This window comes from Aedes aegypti, chromosome 2 (assembly GCF_002204515.2).
Source record: "Aedes aegypti strain LVP_AGWG chromosome 2, AaegL5.0 Primary Assembly, whole genome shotgun sequence".
Lineage (NCBI taxonomy): Eukaryota > Metazoa > Arthropoda > Insecta > Diptera > Culicidae > Aedes > Aedes aegypti.
The window spans coordinates 427,708,100-427,733,619 of record NC_035108.1 but is presented as its reverse complement, the minus strand read 5'-3'; the positions used below and the strand labels follow the sequence as shown (position 1 = coordinate 427,733,619).

The following is a 25,520-nucleotide window of genomic DNA, read 5'->3' as shown; positions in this document are numbered from 1 at the left end:
TTGGTTATTGCATCGCTAGCACTTTGGTAATTGTTAGAGATGCGAATTAAAGCTCGTTTAGGAGAATTCATCGTTCTCGAAACAGTGCGTACACAAATTCTGTCTGCTCTCGGAAGTAATTAAAACTACCTAAAGCAATAAAACAATACTTCTCAGTGCTAAAACAAAAAATGGTACTTTTCAGTTCTATTGTTTTCTTCTATTGATCCATTTACGATCCTTGTTCAGACCCGTGCCTTCGATTTTTCGTTGGACCCGTTAGTAATCAATCCTCTTGGACACCGTCTTGGAAAAACAAACCTCTCGAAGGTCACGTCTTCTTTCGTTTATTCACTAAACATGGTTAGTTGCAACAAAAGAAAGGGTGAATCTCTGGATTCACAACTTCCTTCCAAAAAGGTGGGGTTTCAAACTGTCACTAAACGTGGCAAGAATAGAAGAAAGGACGTTTCTTCGGAATGCGTGCTTTTTTCTAAGGGTGAAATGGATAATGATGATAATTGCATCGAAATGGGTAATCAGTTCGATGCTTTAGACAAATTTAGCGAACACCAAATCGAAGCAGTTGCTAGCCCAGGCTCTTTGATTCAAGAGAGGAAACAGAGAGTGCCGCCAATCGTGGTCAGTTCTTCCGAATTTGGAGCATTTAAGCAGGAGATCTTTTTTCAAGTCCCAATAATCGTTATGAAAAAGTGAACCCAATCTGACATTCATCGGAAAGGGTTTTCTCAAGAATATTAAATGCTTTGAAGAAGGCAATATTTATGTTGAATGTCCGTGTGACATGGGAACAATCCCAGAAATATGTAGGAAGTTTCCAGAACCTCACCGTTTCTACACAAACATGTACAAAGGTTTTTAACAATAAAACTTATGTAAAAAAACTACATGTCAGCTCTTCAAATTTGTATTGACAGGTAAATATTTGGAGAAAATAGGGTTTGGCTTAGTTTTTATGTGAAAAAGAAACTTTGAGTGTAATCAAAATTTATATTTTATTCCAAACATGTACACGGAACTTCTTCAACTAAGTTGCTTAAATGTAGTCGCCTTTAAATTTTGTTACTGGAAATCAGGTGTAAAACCTATGTTTTGTGTTTTTGAAGCAAAAGAAGTTTCGAGTGTAATCCAACACTTATCTTTCTACTCAATATACGCACTGTTTCTGCACAATCAAATCATGAAGAGAAACTACATGTCATTGCTCCGAAACTCGATTTGAAGGCAAATAGTTATAAGAAAATAAATGTTGACGTAGATTTTCAGCAAAAGAAATCTTGAGTGTATTTAACCCTCTAATACCCAACCCCGCCTTTAGACGGGGTACACTTTGGAATTTTGTGTATTATTTCGTAGCTCGGAAATTAAAATGATTTTATTTTTGGCTTAAACCTTGACTCATAACATGCATATAAGAAAAGTTTCTTATGATTTTTGAAACTTTTTTGTATTATTGAAAATTGTTTGAATAAATGTATTCTTATATAACCTTCAAATGCCTGGGATTCATTTAACGTGTATTAAAAAAAATCGTACCTTTTATATTTTTCTACGACCAACCTATCACAAAAGAAGAGCCTGATGGTATTGAAATGATGTCAAATCTGTTTTTCCGTTAGTTACACGGAAAATAAAAAATGTTCCAAAAAAAATTGAAAAAATCATATTTTCAAAAGCATAGTAAAAACTCTAATTTTTATTATTGTCAAAAATCAGTAACCAGAAGAGGCTTCAAGAAAAAATTGAAAAGGATAGGGATGTTCAAAAATAAAAATAATAAAAATCAAAAACCAATATTCATAAATTTGCGAAGAAAAATAAATCATTGCCCAAACCGTGTTTAGAATGATTTTAGATAACGAAAAATTATATTTAGATCGAAAACAAAAATTTGGGTATTAGAGGGTTAAACATTACTATTGATGTTCACACATATTCACTGAGTTTCTGATAGCGATCTCATACCGAAAAAAAAATATGAAATTGATTTTTATTTTTCATAGATTTTCATTAAAAGAAATTCAGAGTGTAATCCAAAATTGTTATTTTTGCTCAAACATGTTAACTGGACATGTACAATCTAGTTTATACCAAAAAACTACATGTTACTGCTTTGAAATTTGATTTGTAGAAAAACGAGTTCTAAAACTAGGATTTCTTGAAGTTTTTTAATCGAAAAAAATTTTAAGTGTAATCTCGAATTTTAATTTATATTTAAAAATGTTTTCTAGACTGCTGCAATCAAGTTACTGTCGAATAAACTACATTTCAGTTCTTTGAATTTTGCTTTATAGACAAACAGTTAAGAAAATAGGTAATTTCTTAATTCTTTTCAGTAATATAAATTTTGAGTGTAATCAAAAATTTATATTTCAATTCAAGCATGTTCTCTGCAATTCTGCAAGCAAATTTGTTAAAAAGCAAATGTCAAAAATGACTCATTGTACAACTTTGTAGAAGGACATTTTTCACTTGAACGTTCAATTGAAGAGATAAAACTGATCTAGATGGGTTATAAATTATCTAGATCAAACCCAAAGGGATCAATATGTAGTGCAACGTATTCAAAAATACTTGGTCGAAGATTCCAAACCTCTAGCATGGACATCACTGCACTAAAAGTTTAGGCATACGAGATCCGCGATCTACACAAATCTTCGTTAGGGATGTTCAAAATATTTTTCTGCTTCCGTGCATTATTTGTGTAGTTATCTAGGGTCATTTGGGTTTAAAATATCATAAATTGTAACATTTGCTACAAAATTTGACACGATTGTCATGTCAGTTCGGTGTGCGAAAAAAATTTGCATTGATTTAATTGAAGCGTGTGCTAAAATAAGGGCGTAAGTCACATGATCGATTTCTCTTCATCGATCCTCCCTTCTGTGAATAAATGTGACAATATGCGAGTTTGTTAGCATTTTTCCACTTCAAACCGCTTGGCAGCGATGTTATCTCACGTTCTAAAGTGAAACTTCCCGGATAAAAACGGACCATTCTGTGAATGTAATAAACCAGTAATGTACAATATAACGTATTGTATACAATACAGCGTACTGTAACTGAATGTCGAAGCAACGTTATTCTTGATTGAATGTACAATTCAATAACAATTTAATATATTGTAACAGAACACTGTGTTGGATTTTAATGGTTTTATACCTTACAATTTTTGCCAAATTCTTATTTTCATGTAGAACAACTGTTACTTTTTTCTGTGTAGCTTGACTGATAGAAGTAAACAAAACAAGTTCAGAGAGCAAGAAACATCGGGTCAAAAATACTTGGAAAGTAAAAATATTTAGTTTTGTAGAAACAAGTGATTTGAACTGTGGTTTTTCAAAGGACGAATACAACAATGTCAAGAACAATGTTGAAGATGTATGCCTCTATATAGATGTTCAAACTCCTTTGTTACTGTTAATACAAATATCTGGTAAGTTGGTAACAATCCACAAAAAAAAACACAAATTCTATTCTTTTCACCACCAATCAATACAATATATTTTGTTGAATTGTTTGTGTATTTCAAAACAAAACACCAATTACCGTTCAAAACAATACAAAAACAATATGTTTAACAGTAATCCACTAAATTTTGTTTCCATTAAAAAAAAAACAATACATCTTATTGTTTTTGTCAAACCTTAGTATGATAAAATATAAATATTTGTATTGTTACGATACTTAACCACTCATACGTTATATTGTGATAACCTCATATACCATACAGTGAATTGTTCAAAACAATATATTGAACTGTAATTGTATTTTAATTTTACAATATTCTGTATTGTGTTTCCAATGTTTTGAATGGTACTGTTACAATACGTTATATTGTATTTGTATGGTATTTTTTATTCGGGTTGCACCTTGTCACCTTTATTCACAGAAGAAAGGATCGATGAAGAGAAATCGATCATGCGACTTACGCCCATATTCTAGCACACACTTGAATTGCTCTAAGGGAAATTTAAACACCCCTAGGAACATTTTTTTCCCTACCGTACTAAACTATGGAATATGGACATGAGATGCATGGAAGAATTTTGAAAATTGGTTGAACCGTTTTTGAGTTATGGCTGATTGTAATTTAAGGTACAACTGTTATTTTATCCCGAGGCTCCTACAAAATGGCCCATAAAAAAATGTGAAAATCGTCATATCATGTTTTATAGTAGTTTTTGTATAGAAAATGTGAACGAAACATAAATGTTATTCATTATTTGTAATGTTCAATCTATTAAGACTCGCTTTAAACATGATTTTTATCTGTGACGTTCACCTTACTAGAGAGGAATGTGAAGCATACCTTTAAAATTTATCATGCGGTTGTCGAGTTCAATATTTTTGTGATGAAGGCTTATAAAACATCAACGATGGCGTGAGACTCTTCACAGACCTTGTCTCCAGCATTCACCCATATCAAATGATAGAATTGGCTCATATCTGGGTCATTGAAGACTTAAACATATATTCGAAAAAACGGCTCATATTGGAGAGCCGTGATTGAAGCTTCATATAAGTATGTTATGCGGCTCTGTTTAACTTAAAACCTATGAGCTAGTATTGATATAAGTTGTTTCTAACCGAAGGAACAAAATTCATTCTTAAAAATTGTTATTGACCTCAATATTTTTTTTTTATTGAACTTTCACAAAAAATTAAGGCATATTAAACTTATAAGACGCAAATGCCCTCAAAAAAATGATTCTGGCAAAATATTTTATTGTGACCCTGAAAAACACGTTCTCTAAGAACTCCTCCATCCTCTAATACCAAACAAACTGAAATTTCCAACAATAAAGTGTGATTTTCGAAGGTGGAAAGTTTATCTACTCTACGACAATCAGACGCTATTTCTAACATTGAGCGAACAAAACCATTAAACTTCTTTACTTTATTACATTATTTAGGACAGTAAGAAAAATCTGACAAAAATTGTCCTATATAGCGAAGTTATGTCAGAATATACTACAGTGATCAGAAATTACATTCACTCACAAAAACAATGAAAATAACGCTTGTGGATGCTATATTCACGTTCAAACAATTTTCGCATTTTTTTATGGGCCATACTGTAGTGTTAATCATGCTGATTCACAAAACTAATTTTCTTAGGTCGGGTAACCGTTCGAGTCTTTTCAGTTGGAAGAGAAATACTCGAGGAAACTCCTATGCCAATATTGTAGCAGGTAATTTCAGTTTCTCCGCTTCTCTTCCTACTGGTAACCGTTCAAATTGGTTCAATTCAAATGAGAATATCCCTGTAACTTCTATTTCGCTTCTTCATCAACGGAAAATCCCAACAGAAAATTAACAGAACATGTACCACCTACTAGTAACATTTCTCGCTCAGATTTTGAGTTTCTAACTGAACAATTGAATTAAATGATTGATGCAATGTTCAAAACCACCACTATGGCTGAAGCAGTCCAAGTTGGTGTAAAATTTACTAACAAAATTGTCATTGGATTACGTTTCTTCAATGGATCCATCTATTTTTTTATATTTCGAATTAGAATGCTCGTTCATCGAATGGTAAAGAGGGCGAGCCGTTTAATTTTCTATCAGCTGATAACATACATATAGCAGTCAGTGTTGCATTTGAACGCGTTCAGATGGCGTTCCAGTTCAAACTTTTGAACGAGAGATTAAGTAGGCTTGCACATTGAGCAGTTCAAAAATTTGAACCCGTGCGAGCTGAAAATTGAACGCGAAATGAAAACTGTCGTCATGGTAGACACACGACCTATTTCAATGCGAAAGTTTTGCATAGATGTTAAGAAACATTAAAGGTTCAATACATTAGTAATGACAGGAATTCATTATGTTCTGATATAGTTATTTTTGGGGTTTTTAACTTTAATGTGCATTTTGAAGTGAACGGGCCGTTCATGATCAGGTGCAAAATCTTGCACGAGAGTTCAATGTCTACTAGGTTCTCGTTCAAAATTAGAACGCGTTCAGTTCACTTTTGGCTCGCGTTCAGTTTGAAATGCATCACTGATAGCAGTTATTACTGAAACTTATTTGAAACCTGAATGAATACTCAAAAGGGATCCAAACTTTTTTGTTTATCGTAATGATCGACTGGATGAAGCATGTGGTGGAGTTGCAATCATTGCTCATGGGCGTATAAAACATCTACTTTTTTCGTCGTTTAAAACTAAAGTTTTTGAAGCTTTGGGTGTTTCTGTTGATACACAGCTTGGTAAATATACTTTCATAGCTTCCTACATATTTGCCCTTTCAATGCACTGGTCAGAAGTTTAATTTGCTTCAAAATGACTTGCGGAAATTGACTCGCAATAAGTCAAATTTTTTGTCATTTGTGGCTTTAATGTCAAACATCGGTCATGGAATAATTCACAAAGTAATCCCAACGACAAAATTTTATTTGATAAGTGCTCTTCAGGATATTTCCCAATTCAATACCCTGATAGCCCCACATGTTTTTTCTCTTTTAGAAATCCATCTACTATTGACTTGGTCTTAACCGAACCGATCTGTGTAGCCAATTAGTTACTCATGCTGATTTTGATTAAGATCATGTTCCTGTTACATTTCAAATATTCCATGAAGCGATTCTCAATCCTATCAACTCCACTTTCAATTATTTTCGAGCCGACTGGAATATATATGAAACATATATTGACTCTAATCTTGATGTTAACATTTCTTTACAAACAAAACTTGATATTGACAAAGCTCTTGAAATTTCAACAAATTCCATTGTTGAAGCCATTCCAAAACGTGAAGTGAAATTTGAATCCGTGATTATACTTAGAAGATGATCGTGATCTCTTGATCAGTCTTAAAAACGCGAGGAAAAGGCAATTTCAACGCACTCAACGATCCTGCTATGGAAATTATATGCCAGGATTGGCAAAAGGAAATACTTTTTGGCATATTTTGCTGACAAATGCCAATGTTGTTTCAATTTTAAAACTGTACAAAAAAAACTTGCAGAAGCTTCCATCTATCGTCCAACCAGTTTGCTTTCCTCCATCAGTAAAATTTTTGAAAAGGTCAACGAAAATTCAGTTTTTGACAATGAACAGTTCGGATTCCGACATTGACATTAGTATGGGACACGGTTATATGAAAAATTTAGATTCTCGCTCCAGTCCACTTTTGGGATTGCAATTAGGTCCCATAACAACTGTGCAAAACTTCAGCTCGATCGAAGAAACTATATTTACGCGCCAGGCGTTCAAAGTTTGTATGGGATTTACTATGGGAAAACTTACTTTTGCAAAGAAAAATCGCCAGAGTTCACCCATTGACCTCTATAAAAATTCTGAATACAGACCTCGATATTGCTGAAGATCGCAAAGCAATCCGATGCTTGTGAAAAAAGTTATTAAGCATAGACCATTCGGAAATTTTGCCCGATTTTGTTATTATTGTTATTCATTTACGTGTTAATCAACGTCGCCTTGCCAGAAGGTTTTCATTAAATAACTTTTTTCACAAGTGTCGGATTGTTTCGCGGTCTTCGGCAATAATCTTCATCGTAAAAATACCTATCGAGGTCTGTGCTCAGAATTTTTATAGATGTCAATGGGCGACTTCTGGCTATTTTTCTTTGCAAAAGTAAGTTTTCCCATAGTAAATCCCATACAAACTTTGAACGACTGGCGCGTAAATATAGTTTCTCCGATCGAGCTGAAATTTTGCACAGGTGTTATGGGACCTAAATGCAATCCAAAAAGTGGACTGGAGCGAGAATTTAAATTTTGTCCCACACTAATGGACATTCGACCACTAATCAACTTTTACGTGTAAAAAAGTTGATTCGTTCCAACAAAAATGAAGGCTATTCTACTGGTCTTTCTCTTCTAGCCATAGAAAAAGAATTCGAGCTTAATTTTGTTTTACCCTATTGAGATTTTGTTTGTGAACTCAACAGCATTTTAATCTTAACACTACAATTCAATACCTAATTTGCAATAATTCCTTCAAAACACCTAGTCGTAAGCCTACAGTCGTTGAATTGCTTGGACAGCTAAATTAAAGCTTTTTTGACGTCGAATAACTGTAATCTTGAATAGCATTATGACCCAGATATTAGCTTTAGCCATTATGAAAGGGTACAAAATCACACAAAGTATCTCAAAAGGTTTTTTTTCTCTCAATTTCCAACGAAGCAAAACACACTTAGCTCAAAATTCCATGCACTTCCATCTTTATTATCGCTGTAAAGAAATCATACACCAGCTGCTGTTTGCTGCTGGCATAAGTAAGAGTAAGGGACGAAAACGGACCGTCTAAACTTAAATCGTAACACAAATTATAAAAGTTAATTCTACCCTTTGGATTCGAGTGACTATAAAAAGTGCTAAAATGTGTGATGTTCATTCGCCCGGACAGAGCACAACTCCTGCTGACCGTCGTCAGGCCATCTCCAACTGGAAGGTTCTATTTCTATGGTTCTTCTACTACGTGCCTTCAATCAGCTTCGAGTGGACGTCGTACAGGCTCTGTGGAGACAGATGAGATGAGAGAAAGAAAGGGGACCGATTCCCGGCACACGGTTAGAAACACGTTAATTAATACTGCGTCGATGTATCGTTTCCCGTCCAACAGCAACGGAATGAACCGGACTGATTAGCATGGCCAGAGCACTTGATCACATACTCATCCCAGTTCCGCGGTGTGCCTAAAATCTTTATTAACTGTGCGCTGCGTGATCGACAAAATGAAAAAAATAAAATCTCGCATAACTTCTGATCTCGCCCTAAAAGCCATTGGTAACCATGTGTGTAGCTCGTTGTTTCTGAGCATTTGAATGGATTTTCATGTTATTTAACAACGCTATGGGAAAGAAAGGATCATTATCTACCTGCCCGTGATGTTGGTTTGGATGCTTATTCTTTCTTTTGCTTAGAAACAACGAGCTACACACGTGGCTACCAATGGCTTTTAGGGCGTTATCTCAGAGTATGCGAGAAATAAACTATGAAAGTGTCACAGCGGGATTTGAACCAAGAACCTCTCGTAATGACTCCAGAAACAGAACAGAACAGAACAGAAAATTGTCATGAACTAACCAATTTCATGATTTGTGAATCATGATTTGAAAATCAGATTTTAATCCATGCGGAGAGGATGCTAGGATGCCATATCTTTGGAATGATAGGTGTGAAATTTATGGTCATTTTTCAGTTAATAACGATTTAAGACACACCGTGGCTGCAAATCCCTCACACCTCACTTGCTTCGTGTGTGATTATTCTGTCAGGTTCTGGTTCATAAGGCCGCTTTTCCATATCGATGGACGATGATAATGATGTTGATGTGGCAAAGGTCAAATACGTCTTGAGCTTGGGGGGATGGTTCGAAAGGACACGGATTGGGGGTGTCGTAAAGTCACCCCCTCTCCATCTCCTTCAGTGGATTGGGTGCTACATATATGGATCACACAGTCAGACGCCTCATCAGTTCGGCCGAGTAGCATCATCAAGGTCTCCACTGGCAGCGGCCAATACGTAGCAATCCTGAGTGGACCGACGTGGGTTGGGAGCGACACGGGTTTGCATGTTTTAATTTGGGACGATGGGATTTGGGAGAGAAAATATAATGGAAAAGTTGTATATATTTTGGTATTATTTTTTTACGTTGGTCATTCCATACCAGATACGGAGAAGCGTTGAGTGTAGGCAATCTAAAAGTAACCCAAAGTTAGTGACTTTGTTACTATGGTGCTGCTATAGCCGTTCCATTTAAAACAAATATTGAATTAATCGGTTTTCCACAAAAATCGCTCATGAAAATTTCTCCAAAAAAATCAAAGAAAACGGAATCTTAAAAATATTACTTCATGGGTTTCTCGAAATTATCACGTACGAATTCTTGGATATCTTCTTTCGCAAGAAAGGCACATTTAACTTGAGAAGTACCTCCATAAATCACGCTATAAGCATCCATAGACCCATTGTTACTACCGACGATAATGAAAAAGAGTTTTTGGAATGTATCCACGGATTTCCAGAAATGTTCGCATGTCACTTGATCATATAACATAACTTTAGCATTATTATGGCTCCGACAAAGATTATCCTTTGTTAGCAATCAGTAAATAATTTCACTTTTGATCTGTTGAAGTGATTTATCTTTATCTTTTGAGTCCTAGTCCAGGTTGCTTCGATTTGCTGCTCAGAAAATTTGTCTAATGCACAGAGTTGCTTAAGGTGATTATAAAACGAAGCCACACCTCAAATTTTCAAGAGCACAAGACTTGAGAACCAAACAGCGCTCCGCGAAGAAAATTTATCCCATTGTTCAGCACCAGTAAGCAAGCAATTTGATTGATTTTCAACGCGAACTGTTGTCAGATTCTCCAGTCTTGTGCTCTTGAAAATTCAAAGTTTGGCTTTGTTTTATAATCACCTTGGGGACGGACCTGGTGTAGTGGTTAGAACACACGCCTCTCACGCCGAGGACCTGGGATCGAATCCCATCCCCGAGATAGTCACTGACAAAAAAAGTTATAGTGACGACTTCCTTCGGAAGGGAAGTAAAGCCGTTGGTCCCGAGATAAACTAGCCCAGGGCTAATTATCTCGTTAATAAAGATAAAAAAAATATAATCACCTTAATATCAATCATATCAGCTGATGGCTGATGCTGTAAAACTATCAATATCATTTGCGAGCTATCAATATTACTTTGATTTGACAACCAACAGCAGTGATGCGACAGCGCACTCTAGATCATAATCACTGCAGAATGAGGGATCACGTGGTAATTATCCATGCTATTATTGTTTTTCAGTGACCAACATATAGTTTCAATCTATCTGACGCACTGTCAAAAATATCGTACTGATAAATTGACATTTTATGTGCTTAATATAAGGCTAAACTTAAGGTGAAACATCTCGGAATCCGAAGATGGCCGGCACAATGGCCGACTTGTGTCCCTACTCACGTTTTCAAAGGCACAAAACTGGAGAAATAGTTGGCAAACGATTCGGATCTTCTTATTTTAAGCTTTCTGCTAGTGCACAAAGCCAAAATAAAAAGTGCACTGTTGTTGGATGCTTTTTTCGCGAGATTTGTGCCTTAGAAGTTTTAGTGCAATCTTAGAAGTTGATTCCAAACTGTTTCACCTTAACCCATCAGTGATATCCATAATCTATCGCCATCAATGCACTGGTGATGGAATAACCAGCATGATGCTGATGGGATACAAAATGATCCGAATTGTATCGCAGTCGGCCTGTCGAAATCGGCAAATTTTAGGCGTTGATAGTGACAGCGAGCAACTCTGCTAATGCATTCAGCAAATACAGCCATGTCAGAGAAGTAACCATCTAAAGCGAAGTATGCACTTCAACAGAAAAATAATCGCCTATCTCGATGCGTGGGAAATTTCTTGCAAGAAATGTTCAAGAAAAGCATTTTTCTTTGATCACAGTACGCAGTTAAAAAGAAATGTCAATTCAAATGGAGCTCGCTGTAGGAAATTTCTTGACCATTTCTTGGGCAGAAATTTTTACTTTTTCTTGAGCCGAACAGCATACCTAGCTTAAGAGTTTTTTTTTTCAAAAGGCGGTGTCCAAGAAGGATAACCACTAATAAAAAAAATCTCACTTCTGCATACAAGTATAATTGAAAAATTAACAGGGGATCAACAGGTACAAGAAGTGCAATAAGTGATTTTAAGATTATTTTAAATTAATCTGATACAATATCAGAAATCTAGATCTTATGGTCGACAAACGTAATCGGCAATTGACTAATACGCATAAAAAACTGTATTCAAAGCATTAATCACCAAAGACACCCAACAAATTCACTAACATTTTCAAAAGGTTCTCAGCGATTATCAGAGAATCCAGCGAAGTGCCAATCGGTTCCTACATTTTGGCAGAGGCTCTAAGCGCTTAAGAACGACAAAAGCCCGAGAGATTTACAAAAATTCACAAAAATTTAAGAGGAAAATAACCATTATCTTTTTAAAAAATTTCAAAACCAGTTTTTTTGTTCAAATTTGAAGCAATCATCATGAAAATCTATAATGGCATTACATTTGCTATCTAAAATGCAATGATAGATTGAAGATTCATGAAGATCTCTTAAAAAATGAACGAAAAAACTGGTTTTTCATTTTTGACGATTGCTGATGATTGAATGATGGATTCTTGAGCCTTAATGTTTTTAATAATACACTCCCGTGCAAAAGTTTAGGCTCACCCCCTAAAAAACCATACGAAAGTGTTGTGTCCATATATCTGTGATTACACGTCCAAATCATACTTTTAATAATGAATTAAAAAAGCATTAAATTATTCTTACTTCGTAGGTATTTTTCCAAAAAACATTTTTTGAATTTTGCATACAAAATTTTCACTTAGAATTGTGACATTTTTCAAAAAACACTGATAAAGCATGTCTTATTTCCTCAGCATTGGATCAACCAAAAATTATAAATCAATGTGCCAATAGGATCGTAATCATAATCGTAACTCAAACTTTTGCACAATACACCTGGATACTGAGGGATGAACCCAAACATTTGCCCGATGACGTGAACGATTGTTTCATTGATTTAGAATAGTTTTAAGATTTTTCCGTCAAAATTTCGTGAGTACTCTTCAAAGAATATAAGATTTCGATTCAAATGACACATTGATTTAAAATTTTGGTCGATCCAATGCTGAGAAAATCCATGATTTTTCAGTGTGATTTAAAAAAATGTCACAACTCTAAGTAACAATTTAGTATACAAAATTCATAAAAATATTTTGGAAAAATACCCACGAAGTAAGAATAACTTATTGCCTTTCGAATGCGCCATTGAGAGTTTTAATTGGACGTGAAATCAGAGAGATATAGACAAAACACTTGTGTATATGATTGAGGTGAAGAAGAATTTAAGCCAAACCTCCAGCACATATCTGGAGAACCGAACATCAATTTAATCTAAAAACTTAATCGATTGGTCACTAGCTGGTGGTGACCAATCGATTAAGTTTTCAGTTTAAACGGGTGTTCGGTTATCTGGATTTATGCTCTTGAAAATTTGACGTTTGGTTTCGATTCATCTTCACCTTAAGGGGGCGATCTCAAACTTTTGCACGGGAGTGTATCTAATGTATTAAAAATATCTTTCTCGATAAAAATCCATTCACTCCCCGAGGAGGAACAAATAACTTCCCAATAACTTATGTAAACCATATTTTGGTATCATACCAAAATTAGGTATTGTTCAGTTGTCAATACCTTAATTTGGTATTATAATGGTATCGAAAATTTTTTTTAAAACAATCAAAAATACTTCATTTTGGTATTCGACAGCTGCTGAGGACTGTTGGAGGTATTGAACTACTATTGAAAAATTTCACTTTTATATGAAAATCCATCAGGTATTATTGAGGTATTACAATACCTGATCTAATTATCAGTTTAGTGTTCGTAGAATATGCTTGAGATACTATTTGAGGTATTTTACCTCTTATGCAGGGCTCATTCATACCACATTCAGGTTGTAAGTATTGGTAATTATCTGGTATGGAATACCTTAGTTTGGTATTCAGAAGTTATTTTCTTCTGCTCGGGTCGCATTGCATGCCATAATTTAAAATATGGACGAATGAATGCGTTTTTCTGAGCTTCTTAAGTCTTACCATCGTTTCCAAGTTATTCAGGAGTCCCCAAAGCGTTCTCAGTAGTTCTCAAAATATTAACTGGAAGATCCCCGAAGTTCATAAGAGCACGGTGCCCCAACAGACCGTTTTTATGAAAAAAAAAGTTTTCCATCAAAATTGAGCACAGAGCTCGATTTCTGAGGTCATTCTGCACCACTGGGCCAATTTAAAAAATCCCTAGCAGGAAGCTCAAGAGATCTTGATTTGAAGTTTTTGTTTTAATTTCAATATAATCCATATTAAAACTAAGCTAGCACCGAAAAAAAAGTATAAAACGCTCAAAATGTTCTCAACTGTTTTCAACTAGTATATAATTGTTGCCGTTGTGTTGATTGAAAATATTTCTAACTAACTTCATTTACCAGAGTGGCTTAAGTATGTTTTTTACATTAAACTATGGAGGCTTAGTTTAATGGAATGAAATCTAAAAAATAAATTTCAATATAATGTTGATGTTATGTTCGATAAAAGTGAAACATTCAATACCAAATACTATTTATTTTCAGCTTATTTGCAGACTTTTACACTAAGTGACCAGTCCACTGAAGTCTGCCTTTTTTATTTTGCTTGCTCTTCGTACAGTGTTCACACTATTATGGTTCATTTCCATTTGAATTGCATGTGAAGCAGAGTGACTAATAATCGTGACTAAGTGACCAATAATAGTCATCTGGTACCACTCCTGTAGGCGAATTCCGGCTCGTATTTTCTTCGAAGAAAAGAAAATTTTCTTGCTGGCGGATTATGGAAGAAAATTTCTTGTCTTCGAAGAAGATGTGCGTCGGAATTCACCTGCTGATGTATGCATCTAGTTTTCACCGAATGTTGTCCTCAGCACTTTACGTTAAAATTATGGTATGCTATATTCTCAGCCACAGGATTTTTACTGCATGAGAAACATCATTGTCACATGTCACAAGTGTTCCAAGATTAACAAAGTCAGTAGATGAAAAAACCGAATTTAGTACTATACCATTTAATTCCACTAGAGTTTGTATCCTTTGACAGATACGCGTATTTAGACCTCAACAGTAAGGCCGTCTTCAGTGTCGTGTAATAGACTCGACTGAAGTCGAGAGAAACGACATTTCTACACTGTTGTATAATAAAGGGGTTCGAAAAGTAAATCAGTTTTCAATAATAATGCGAAGTGAATGAAGAGAAAACGATGATTGCAAATATGTCCAAATGAAGCATCATTGTCGATCTTCCTCGTCTTCCGACGCTGATCCTTGGCTCTCTAAACACATTGATTTAAGAACAGGAGTGAAGCCTATTGAACGAATAAAATACGGCATATTTCAGAGAGCAGGTCATTTAGTGTGAATGCCGGAAGAAAAAGTTGCAACAATCAGGTTTGCGGTCCCGAAGAAGACTTCCGCGTATTTTCATCCTGATATTGACGTGAGCATACCAGAGCAACTAAATCATCCCAGATTTGGAACAAACGGTTGATACGTGCTTCAATTGACAATAACAGTAATCACAAGCTTTATCAATAAACAGTGCTCCATTTACTCTCATGTCCTTTTTTAAGATGACCTTTCAATCGGCATCAGGTTAACTTCTGCGTTCATGAGTCCTCTCATGGCGTAGGGGTAACGCGCCCTAACTAGAGATCAGGGAGTCGTGAGTTCGATTCTCACTGAGAAGACGTGAAACTTTTTCGCAAAATTTCACGTCAATTTGTCCATTTAATCCAATTGCAAAATATATGTAATGTTTAGCATTCGGTAGTTGATAAACTTCCACTCTGCTGGTTAGCCGTAAACCACGATCCATAATTAAAAACAAGTATTTATCGAGCAACGGACTCATGTTCCGTAACCGGTCGTTTGAGAACGTCGCGACCCATTGGAAGCCCACACAATAGAAACCTCAGCCAGCACAGTTGCTGGCTAGTGTAGTGTGCTATTTCCATACCTAAAAAATAGGGGGAGATCCCCCAGTACCGGACAGCACCCAATACCGGACAAAGTCGAAACATAGAGAAATCATGGTCCAATCAAGATGGTGTATTAGTAGTAAAGGAAGCTATTCTGGAGACTAATGTTTGCGTAGAATAACACATCCTTGAAATATGCATGCCTTTTTAAAAAAGTACAAAAGATTGAAAATTTCAAAAAATTTGATGTATTGCCTTAATTTTGAACCTATTTAGTAATTATTTTGAATATGAAAAAATACTTTGGATCACGCAAGCATATTCGAACATAATCCTAATTTGATAGTATGAATGTATTTTGTACCATAATTGGACTAAATATGGACAAATTACAATTTTGTTTAAGCACCTCCTGTCCCCCAGTTTCGGACAGCCTGATTTGTTATATGATATCTTTGTAATTATTGCACGAGTGTCTCAAAATACATTCATTTTTCATGGATTCCGTCGATCATGGTATCATACATGCAATAAAATTAAGAAAAATGAACATCCAGAACAACATCGTAAAATGTGCTATTTTTCTTCATATATGAAAGAGGTTTTTGGTGGACATCTTGCCAACTAAGAAAAACTCAAATTGTTCTTGTAAATGTGTCCGGTATTGGGTGCCACCTTTAAAGATCGATCAATTTGGTACTAAAATGCATCATCAAAATGCAATGTCAAAATTCATACTTATATTTTTAAATTTATTTTTGTACACTATAAAAATGATGATATTTATCATAAATGGGTAACACGAGCACATAAAATCAATATTTTTCGAATTATGAATTTAGTGGCTTAAGTGTCCGGTACTGGGGGATCTCCCCCTAATGCGCTCTCGGGCTAGGCATTGGATATATATAGAAAGCGTTGTGTTTGGATGGGCATCTAATTCTTCCGAAAGAGGTGCACTTTGCGAAAAAGGACCACGTGATTATTGAGCTGAAATCGAATTCTGGTTAACTTCTGCGTTCATGAGTCCTCTCATGGCGTAGGGGTAACGCGCCCTAACTAGAGATCAGGGAGTCGGGAGTTCGATTCTCACTGAAAAGACGTGTAACTTTTTCGCAAAACTTCACATCAATTTGTCCATTTAATCCAATTGCAAAATACATGTTTAGATTTCGGTAGTTGATAAAAAAAAACAAACTATGCGAAAATTACTCTGGTAAGTTAAGTCAATTAAGAACAGTTTGTTCAGCTTTTTAAGCGTTTTTAAAGGATTTTTCGATACTATTGCATATTTTAAATATGTATTATATTGAAATCTAGTAAAGCAAACCTTCAAATCAAGATTTTTCGAGGGGATTTTTCTTTAATTAGCCGTAGGGATTTTTCTTTAATTGGCACAGAGGTGCAGAATGATCTTAGGAATCGAGCCCTGTGCTCAGTTTTAATGGACAATTATTATTATTCATAATAACGATCTGTCGGGGCACCGTGAAGACGTTTTCAGACATTTTCAAGGGGCTACTATTGGTTTCCAGCGGTTTCCAGAAATGTTTTCAATAAGGTCCTAAAGCCCTGTCCCAATTTTCATAACAAACGCTTAGGTTTAGACCAAAAACACATGTTTACTCAATGTTTCAATGTTTTTCATTCTTTTAAGCCCAAAAACATTTTTCCAGTTTAAAAATCTAAAACAAAACTAACTTAAAAAGGATTTGTTTCTTCTCAAACTTCCTTTTTATGGTTTGTAGAATGAGTTTTCACTGATAAGCCAGTACTTACATTACAATACTAACATGTGAGGAACATTTTTCCAATTTTTTCCATAGTAATTTGCGTATTAATTTACATTGACTTTGAGCCTCCTCTCATCTCCACCTAGAAAGCTGAAAATTTTACAGCACACAATTTTCATATTAAGGATGGCATAGAAGATATGGGAGATTAGATTTTCAAACTTTTTAAAATTTTGAACAATTTTAAACGCTTAACTTTACTACATGTAGCATCTACTCAATGTGATATAAAAAAAGCACATTGGCATCTACTCAAAAACCAGAATCCACAAAGTTTACTACACTTTTGGTATGAATAGAAAACCTTTCGAACATGTAGTACGTACTACTTTGGAACATGAGCAGCGACTGATGCTGCAATTTAAGAAATATCCATTCAGAGTGCAGAGTGATGCTGCACGTTAAGAAAAATCCATTCAGAGTCCAGCGTAAAATCAATAAAATCATGCAAATAAAGGGAATGCCAAATTTGTCGCTTATTTACACGACAAATCATGTGAAAATATGAATATTACTACATTGCGTAATCGAACATTGACACAAATTCATGTAGGTTACGTAATTTTACACGATTTGTAGTGTGAATTTGCGATAAATCTGACATTTCAATGGGATACAGATAGAAATCTGTATCCCATGAAGAGATGTTGAGATAACAGCAACACAAAATAATCGAATTACTAGTATTTTTTAAAAAGACACCGACACGCTAATGCTTCCAGTGGACTATTTGCTTTTTGAAGAAAGCACCACACTAGACAACGGACTAGCATGCAACGCCCAGTGACAAAGTCGGAAAACTCCCCTTGACTCGATGCAGCTAAATGCTTGGTAACACTAACCGCACGAAGCCCACTGTACTGAGATTCTGATGTAAAATTCGAAAACCTTATAGTTTCTTTTAGAAATACCTTCTCAAAGGTACCAAAATAATTTCAAAAGATCAGTAACCGAATCAAATACCGAATTTTTAATATTTTAACAAGAACCCCAGAACTATTATAACAAGTATAGTATGTCTAACGGAATCCCAGAATTTCTTCACAAATTCCGGATTCCAAATGAAATCCGAGAATCTTGGATATCACAAGTCTCACGTAAAGTTCAGTATTACTTGATAAATACCTAAATCCCCACAGGCATCCAAGGACTCCTAAGAAACAACATAATTATCGTAATGCCAAAATTCATACGAAAATTCAAAATTAATTAAAATTCAAAAACTAACCGGAATCTCAAAATTATTTTTAAAATCTTAATTTTTTTCGGGAATCTCAAAATATCAAAGTTGACATTGTTTTCCCATGACTTTTACTAAAATTTTAGTTCTTCTCCTTCTTCTTCTTCTTCTTGGCATTACGTCCCCACTGGGACAGAGCCTGCTTCTCAGCTTAGTGTTCTTATGAGCACTTCTACAGTTATTATCTGAGAGCTTTCTTTGCCAAAGTTGCCATTTTCGCAATCGTATATCGTGTGGCAGGTACGATAATACTATATGCCCATGGAAGTCAAGGAAATTTCCATTACGAAACATTCCTGGAACGACCGGGAATCGAACCCAGACACCTTCAGCATGGCTTTGCTCTGTAGCCGCGGACTCTAACCACTCGGCTAAGGAAGGCCCCCATCAAATTCTAGTTAATTCATTCAATTCAACAATCTCAAAGCATGAGTAGGGTGCCGGTACCAATGGTTGTAATGTACCAGTAGATTGGACTATGGAATAAAACGTACATTTTTCGATAAAAACGTCTAGTTTAGTCGATTTGTCAAATTTCAGCTTTTTATCTTATCAAAAAGTCATATAAATAATTAAGTTTACGTAAAAAAATGGCTCCCTTGCACCAATAGTAGCCGTCGTGTTCCAGTAGTGGATCAACGGTTGAAAGCAGTTTTTCAAATGGATGTATAAAAATGAAGAAAAGTCCCAGAGATGATCTTTATGGTTCATTCGAAAGAGATTTGTTGCTGTTCCGAGGGAAAAATGTTAAACCTATGTAAAAATTTACCATTTTGTTTCAAATTCCTTGTATCATTCCCGAACGTCTACTACTGGAGCACTAGCGCAACTACTGGAATACGTGTACCAATAGTGGCTCAAGCGATTTTATGTTAAAAAATTAGTTTTATCACTCTTTTTATATTTTTCCCATATAGTAGAGGTTGAAATCTTTCTGTTGACACCAAAAGATCTCTGTTAGGACTTTTCGTTATTATGTTATGATTTTTTATAGCTTAGGTAGTCCACTAATGGAACCGGCACCCTAGCAACCTCTGAAGCTAACTACCAGTAGTTTTGTAGTAAATGCTACTTTTATTCATACCAACGCGTTGTTTGTAGTATGTTCAAAAGGTGTAGTGAAGTAAAATGACACAAACTTGTTCCACTCGTGTTCCACATATAGCATTTACTACCGAGAATGCAGTAAACTCAACTTTTCTACATTTTATTCATACTGCCCAATGAAACCCCCTTTTAAGGCTTTAAAAATATCTGATAATGCTGTTAGCGTGTTAGAAAATGGTAATAGTTTGAATTGTTATGAAAAACGAATATAAACCAAACATCCGATATTTCCGTGGATTATGGCTACGCGCTGATCCCCCAAGGAAAATCTCCGGAGCCAGATGACCAACAATGAAAAAAAGAAAAAAAACAACAAGGATTATTAAATAGAAGTCGAGTTTAGTACACTACACTGAAGACGGCCTTACAGTTGAGATTGAAATACGCGTATCTGTCAAAGGATACAAACTCTAGTGGAATTAAATTGTATAGTACTAAATTCGGTTTTTTCATCTACTTATAGGTATTCTACTAAACAGCTCGAAGGTTTATTATCAAAATAGTGGAGTTTTTTGAGAGCTTGTGAAAATAAGTTATCGAAGGTTTTAATATTTTTTTGTGGTAAAAGTAACGCCTCTCTAACTCCACCATTTTTTGCAACTAAAAACAACATCAATAGGCTCTTTTTTATTTCATTTTAATTTCATTTTTTATAAAACCTTGTTCTATTGAATAACACGGTAGAGCGTGTTCTTGCTACTAGTTTGACAAATTTTCTTGTCACAAATAACGACTATATCATATTTAAACTTTATTTGGGTCAAATTGGGTCCAAATTTGGGTCAAATTGGGTCTAAATTTGACCTTAACCCTTTTGATCGTGTTTGACGTTCACTTAGTCAATAAAAACGCCACAGGAATGTTTTTATCTGACATTTCGGAAGGGACATAGAAAACAAAATACACCCAAAATTTTAGTTTAAACCAAGAGGTGTGACAAAATCTCAAAAATCAAAAACAATTGTGTGTTGAATGTTTAAAAATTGAGTAAATATGTGTTTTTGGCCTAAATTTAAGCGTTTTGTACTGAAATTGAGACAGGGCTTTACTACCTAATTTCCAATAACTTATTTTTTTAGTATTTATGCAACAATTTTTGACAAATTTATGAAATGACACTTCCGCTTTGGAAATCTATGCCGAAAGTGATTATTAATCATCTGATCCGGAAATACTTTGATGTTCCATTTCTTCTAGAATTTCCTTTGTTTTGATGTTTCGACATTTGTTAGAAATGTGGGTGCTATGGGTGCTATGCACCCATGTAAACCCATGTAAATATTGTAAGCTCGAATACTTTCACAAGTCTATGATCCCTTCAATATCGAATCATGAACATTTGGTTGGAACCAATGTTTCAAATATCGTTATTCCTGTGTCACGAGAATCAGTACTTAACTGACAAATATGTATAACGTCATGAACTTTTACAAGAAAAACCATATATTCGATTTAAATTCTAAAACGTATCATATAGTATTAACTCCTCTAGCATGGAATGACCAAGAAACCAAAACCGATAATAACCCAACCGGAAATAGGTCAGAACCTGACATCAATGTTAGGAAAGAAAAGAGAAACAGTCGTAAATTTAGTAACAACAATCATATCCTGTTGCCCGTTACCACATCAGTAACAATAGCAGCACCAGCAGCAATAGCAGTAGTAGTATTAGCACTAGTAGTGGGTAATAGTTTCCCCATCTGAGAGCCTTGTCACTGAAAAACGGTGCGGTAGATATATTTGCAAATAGAAACAGAAAGCAAGTGCGGCGTGCTTTAGTCCGGAATTCGAGGGAGGGAAACGAAACACAGAGTGCTGACTCCAGCAGGGCTGTTGCTAGTCGAGGTAATTGAATTTGAAAGATGTTGAAAATGTCCCCAGAGGATGGAATTTCTGCAGTTTTGCTGGACGCTTTTTCAACACCCTTCACATATGTTAGGTACACCCAAACTTGGAGATGTGGATGCCTTTTCAGACATAGTTGATATAAATAAATAAACTAAAATAAATCCAGTCCAAAATTTCAAGCATTTAAAAATAAATCATATTACAAGTGCGAAAAAAGCAGCACATTGCCTCGTTTGGGTGCATCGAAGATAAGTAACAGTAAAATATGCAGTAGGTGTACTATTTACCGTTTGATGTTTTAGGTCGTCCGAAACTGTAAGTTGAATGGGTGATGTGCTGGCGGTGGTGGTGGTGGTGGAGTTGGTGTTGATGGTCAATCCCACAAGGTACAAACGAAATGCACATCCCACTTTCAATGCACAGTTCGCATACGTAAGAGCGTACTTGTCAAAGGGAGTCACATTGAATCAAAGGGTTTTTATAACATACTACAGTTTGAGGGTAAATGGGGGAGTAAAGGTAGTGCAAATTAGGAAAGGAAATGTACTATCCGGAAGCTCTCGAGTAGGGTTCGTTTGTCCAAAGTTGCTCGTTGACCTCACTTGCACAGTTTCCTTACGTCTGTCGAGCCTTCCTCGATCAGTTTGTGGTGAACGTTGCTCAAGGCCTGAGCAGGTTTGAATGGTTCGTGGGTAACGAGTCAAAATAAAATCATTAACAGATAGAGCAGCAAGGAATAGTTTTTGATCCCATCACCGAAACCCAAGCAATTATGTAGAATAGCGTATGTGTTACTTTGGAAGATTGAGTTCTAGAATTATGAACTTGAGAAACAGCGTATTGGAGATTGGAAACTCATTTGAAATAATTAGATTTTCTACTAAAAATAGAAACCAAAAAATAAGATACTACTTCAAATTCGAAGGCAAACAAATTATTAAAAGACTAATTACAAAAAATAAACGTAACAGATTTCCAAAACAGTTTTATTTATGAGTCAAAACTTTTCAGCTTATAAAGGGCTAGTAGCAATATAATAATAGAAATTTTAGGGACCTCGTATTCGAAAAAAAGGAGACCAAACAGGACCATAAAAGAGATTATACAGAAATCAAGAAAACATAAGGTGAAGATGAATCGAAGTCACAACACAGATTTTCAAGAGCACAAATTTGAAGAACCAAACATCACTCAGAGCTGAAACTTTGATCAATTGGTTATCACCAGCAAGTGACGGTTTTCTGGTTCTCTAGATTTGTGCTCTTGAAAATTCGAGGTGTGGGTTTGATGTATTTTCACCATAAACCACCAGGAGGTTCCATGCTCTCTCTTACTTCGAGCAAAATAGATCGATATGCCGTTAAACAAATTAAATATAATTATCACGGTCGATACCTTTGCATGTACAGGGTGATTACTCTTTCCTGTCAGTAAAATAAGTAATCATAGAAAAAAGATGGTTGTATGAATTATAATTACCAGTGCATATTCAGTTTTGTACATCTATAACATTTGTCTTCACTATACATAGATAACATATTTATTTTTTTACCTTAATTTCCAGCCACATTCGTTGTTTCAGAAGCATTACACTTAACACGCACGTTATTCGAAAGCATATATTTTAATCAAAAAAGACATATTTGTTTCGCTAAAATTTTCCATAATCAGTCTTATGCTGTTTCCTAGTAAGTCTAAAAGATTGTGCTAACATGCTGATTCAATCAGGTAAATTTTTCAGCGGAGTTAAGTCAAAAATACATATCAGTGGAAAACGTGCGTGCCAGGTGTAATGCCTTTAAAACAACACATATAACTAAAAACTATGGTAAATGAAAAAAGATTTAATCTTTACTTTGTCAAAACAAACTTTATAGATGTACAAAACAGGATGTACACTGGAAATTAAAACTCATACATACATCTTTTATCTACGATCATTTACTTTACTGACAGGAATTAGTAATCACCCTGTTTACACATTATGCTTTTGATAAAAACGAATTCGTTTAAAACAATTTTTTACTATATAACTGCAAAATTCTCATTTTTTTTTATTGAACACCCGTTACTCATGAAACAGTATTAGGTATAGTATAACCACGAACAAAAACTATACAGTAAACCAAAAATTTGCTTTTTCTGACACTTTTTGGACAAAAATGGGAACTCGGTTAAACGAATGTTAGTCCAGTGATCAGAAAAAAATCTTAAGGTTTCCCTCAAGACATGTGAGAAGCAATTCTTCGTAAAAAAAAAACGTGTAAGTGTACCAGAATTCCCTGCAAAGATAAAATGATGACTGCACCAAGTCTCTGCGCAAAGTGACCTGCTTGTTTGAAAGACTATTACGACCTTTTTCATTGCATTTACTACTTATAAAATCTACGTAAAATTAAATATAACAGTGAAAATACTAACCGACTAATACCACCACCACCACTAGCACGTAGAATCCCAATAGATTAGAAGAAATGTGAAACACATCGAACAGTAAAGAAAAACCACCTTAAGCCAAAATAATCGAAATCCTCAACTCACCTTAAAATACTTCACAGTCTTGACCCGCAGTTCCAGCGTGGCATCCTCGTCGCATATCATAATCGTATGCGGATGCTGCTGGAAGGCACTGACCGTCCACATGTGATTCACCCCCTCTTCGATCGCCTTGTACAGCGCAAAGGCCTTATGTGCGCCAATAATCAAAATCATCACCTCCCGGGCATCCATCACCGTGCCCACTCCGACCGTTAGTGCCTGCTTCGGCACCTTACTGATATCGTTGCCGAAAAACCGTGCATTGGCTTCCAGTGTGTCCTGTGCCAACGTTTTCACCCTTGTTCTCGACACCAAACTCGATCCCGGTTCGTTGAACGCAATATGGCCGTCCGGTCCTATGCCACCGATGAACAACTCTATCCCGCCAGCAGCCTTGATCTTATCCTCGAACGCGTTGCACTCGGCCACCAGATCCGGGGCGTTTCCATCCAGAATGTGCACATTGACCGGATCGATGTCGATATGTTTGAAGAAGTTGTGCCACATGAAGTAGTGATAGCTTTCGGGATGGTCCCGCGGCAGGTCCACGTACTCGTCCATGTTGAAGGTTTTCACGTACTTGAAGGAAATCTTGCCTTCCTGGTGGAATTTGATCAAATTGCGATATAGGCCCAGCGGCGTGGACCCCGTTGGGAGGCCCAGGGTGAAGAACCGGCTCGGGCCCGGTTTGAAATCGTTGATACGCTTCATGACGTACTTGGCCGACCATTCACCGACGTAGTCGGACGTGTCCAAGATGATGAGCCGCATGGTTTATCTGGAATGGATAATAAATTAATCAACTTAATATCCATCTATGATGAGAACTAAATCTAAATCTTCCGAGAGTCTCGCGAAGTTACGAAAAAACACAATTCGATTGAAGTGTGACTGCAAATAATGGACCAACATGACCTTCCCAATCCAACGTACAAAACGTGACCAAAGTATTGATTCCGGTGGTTCGAAGAAGTAAGTAGTGTAGTGTAGCTAGCGAGTTTTTCGATTGATTTATGTAGGGTACGGTGGGGATTTGTTACTCTTTTAACTCATTAAGTTAAGAATGATCAATTTGAACTATCATCTTCAAACTTGAAATCAATCATTTTCTCGTTCTCAGTTGCAATCATACGGACATAATTGAGTAGATAGAATATGGGTCGAAGTGTCAAGCTCTGTTACATCTGAAACTTATTCTTTTGAGTACCAGCACTATTCTGCCCATAACTGCAAATTTGTAACTTATTCCACGCTGAAAAATGGGAAATAATTGCTAACTTGAACATTATCTTGCATATCATTAATATCGAGTTTGAGGTCTGATGTCGATCGCTAATTGAACAAGAGTGCTTCAAGATGGCATGAAAGTCGGTTTTTGCGACTTGGTGCTGTTTTGTTCTGTTTATTTAGCTCGTTTGCATTAGGCGTGTTGGTGACGAAGTTGAAAATG

At 35.7% G+C, this 25,520-nt stretch overlaps 1 protein-coding gene across 9 annotated transcripts in view; it reads right to left on the bottom strand.

Annotated features, from left to right (window-relative positions):
* Window positions 1-8,170: 8,170 nt before the first annotated feature.
* Window positions 8,171-25,520, bottom strand: part of LOC5578837 (glucosamine-6-phosphate isomerase) — a 55,751-nt gene continuing 38,401 nt past the window's right edge. For 3 of the 9 annotated variants that reach the window (XR_002500923.1, XR_002500924.1, XR_002500922.1), the window contains 3 exons: window positions 24,074-24,848; window positions 21,820-22,199; window positions 8,171-8,486 (listed from right to left, as the gene is read on the bottom strand). Coding sequence is in view for 2 of the 9 variants with exons in the window: in XM_021847634.1 (XP_021703326.1) it covers window positions 8,445-8,486; window positions 24,074-24,841 (810 nt within the window). In the remaining 7 variants the exon portion in view is untranslated. Of the gene's footprint in view, window positions 8,487-9,215; window positions 9,504-21,819; window positions 22,200-24,073; window positions 24,851-25,520 lie in introns of all 9 variants that reach the window. The other 6 variants (XM_021847634.1, XM_021847633.1, XR_002500927.1 and 3 more) reach the window with 5 other exon arrangements.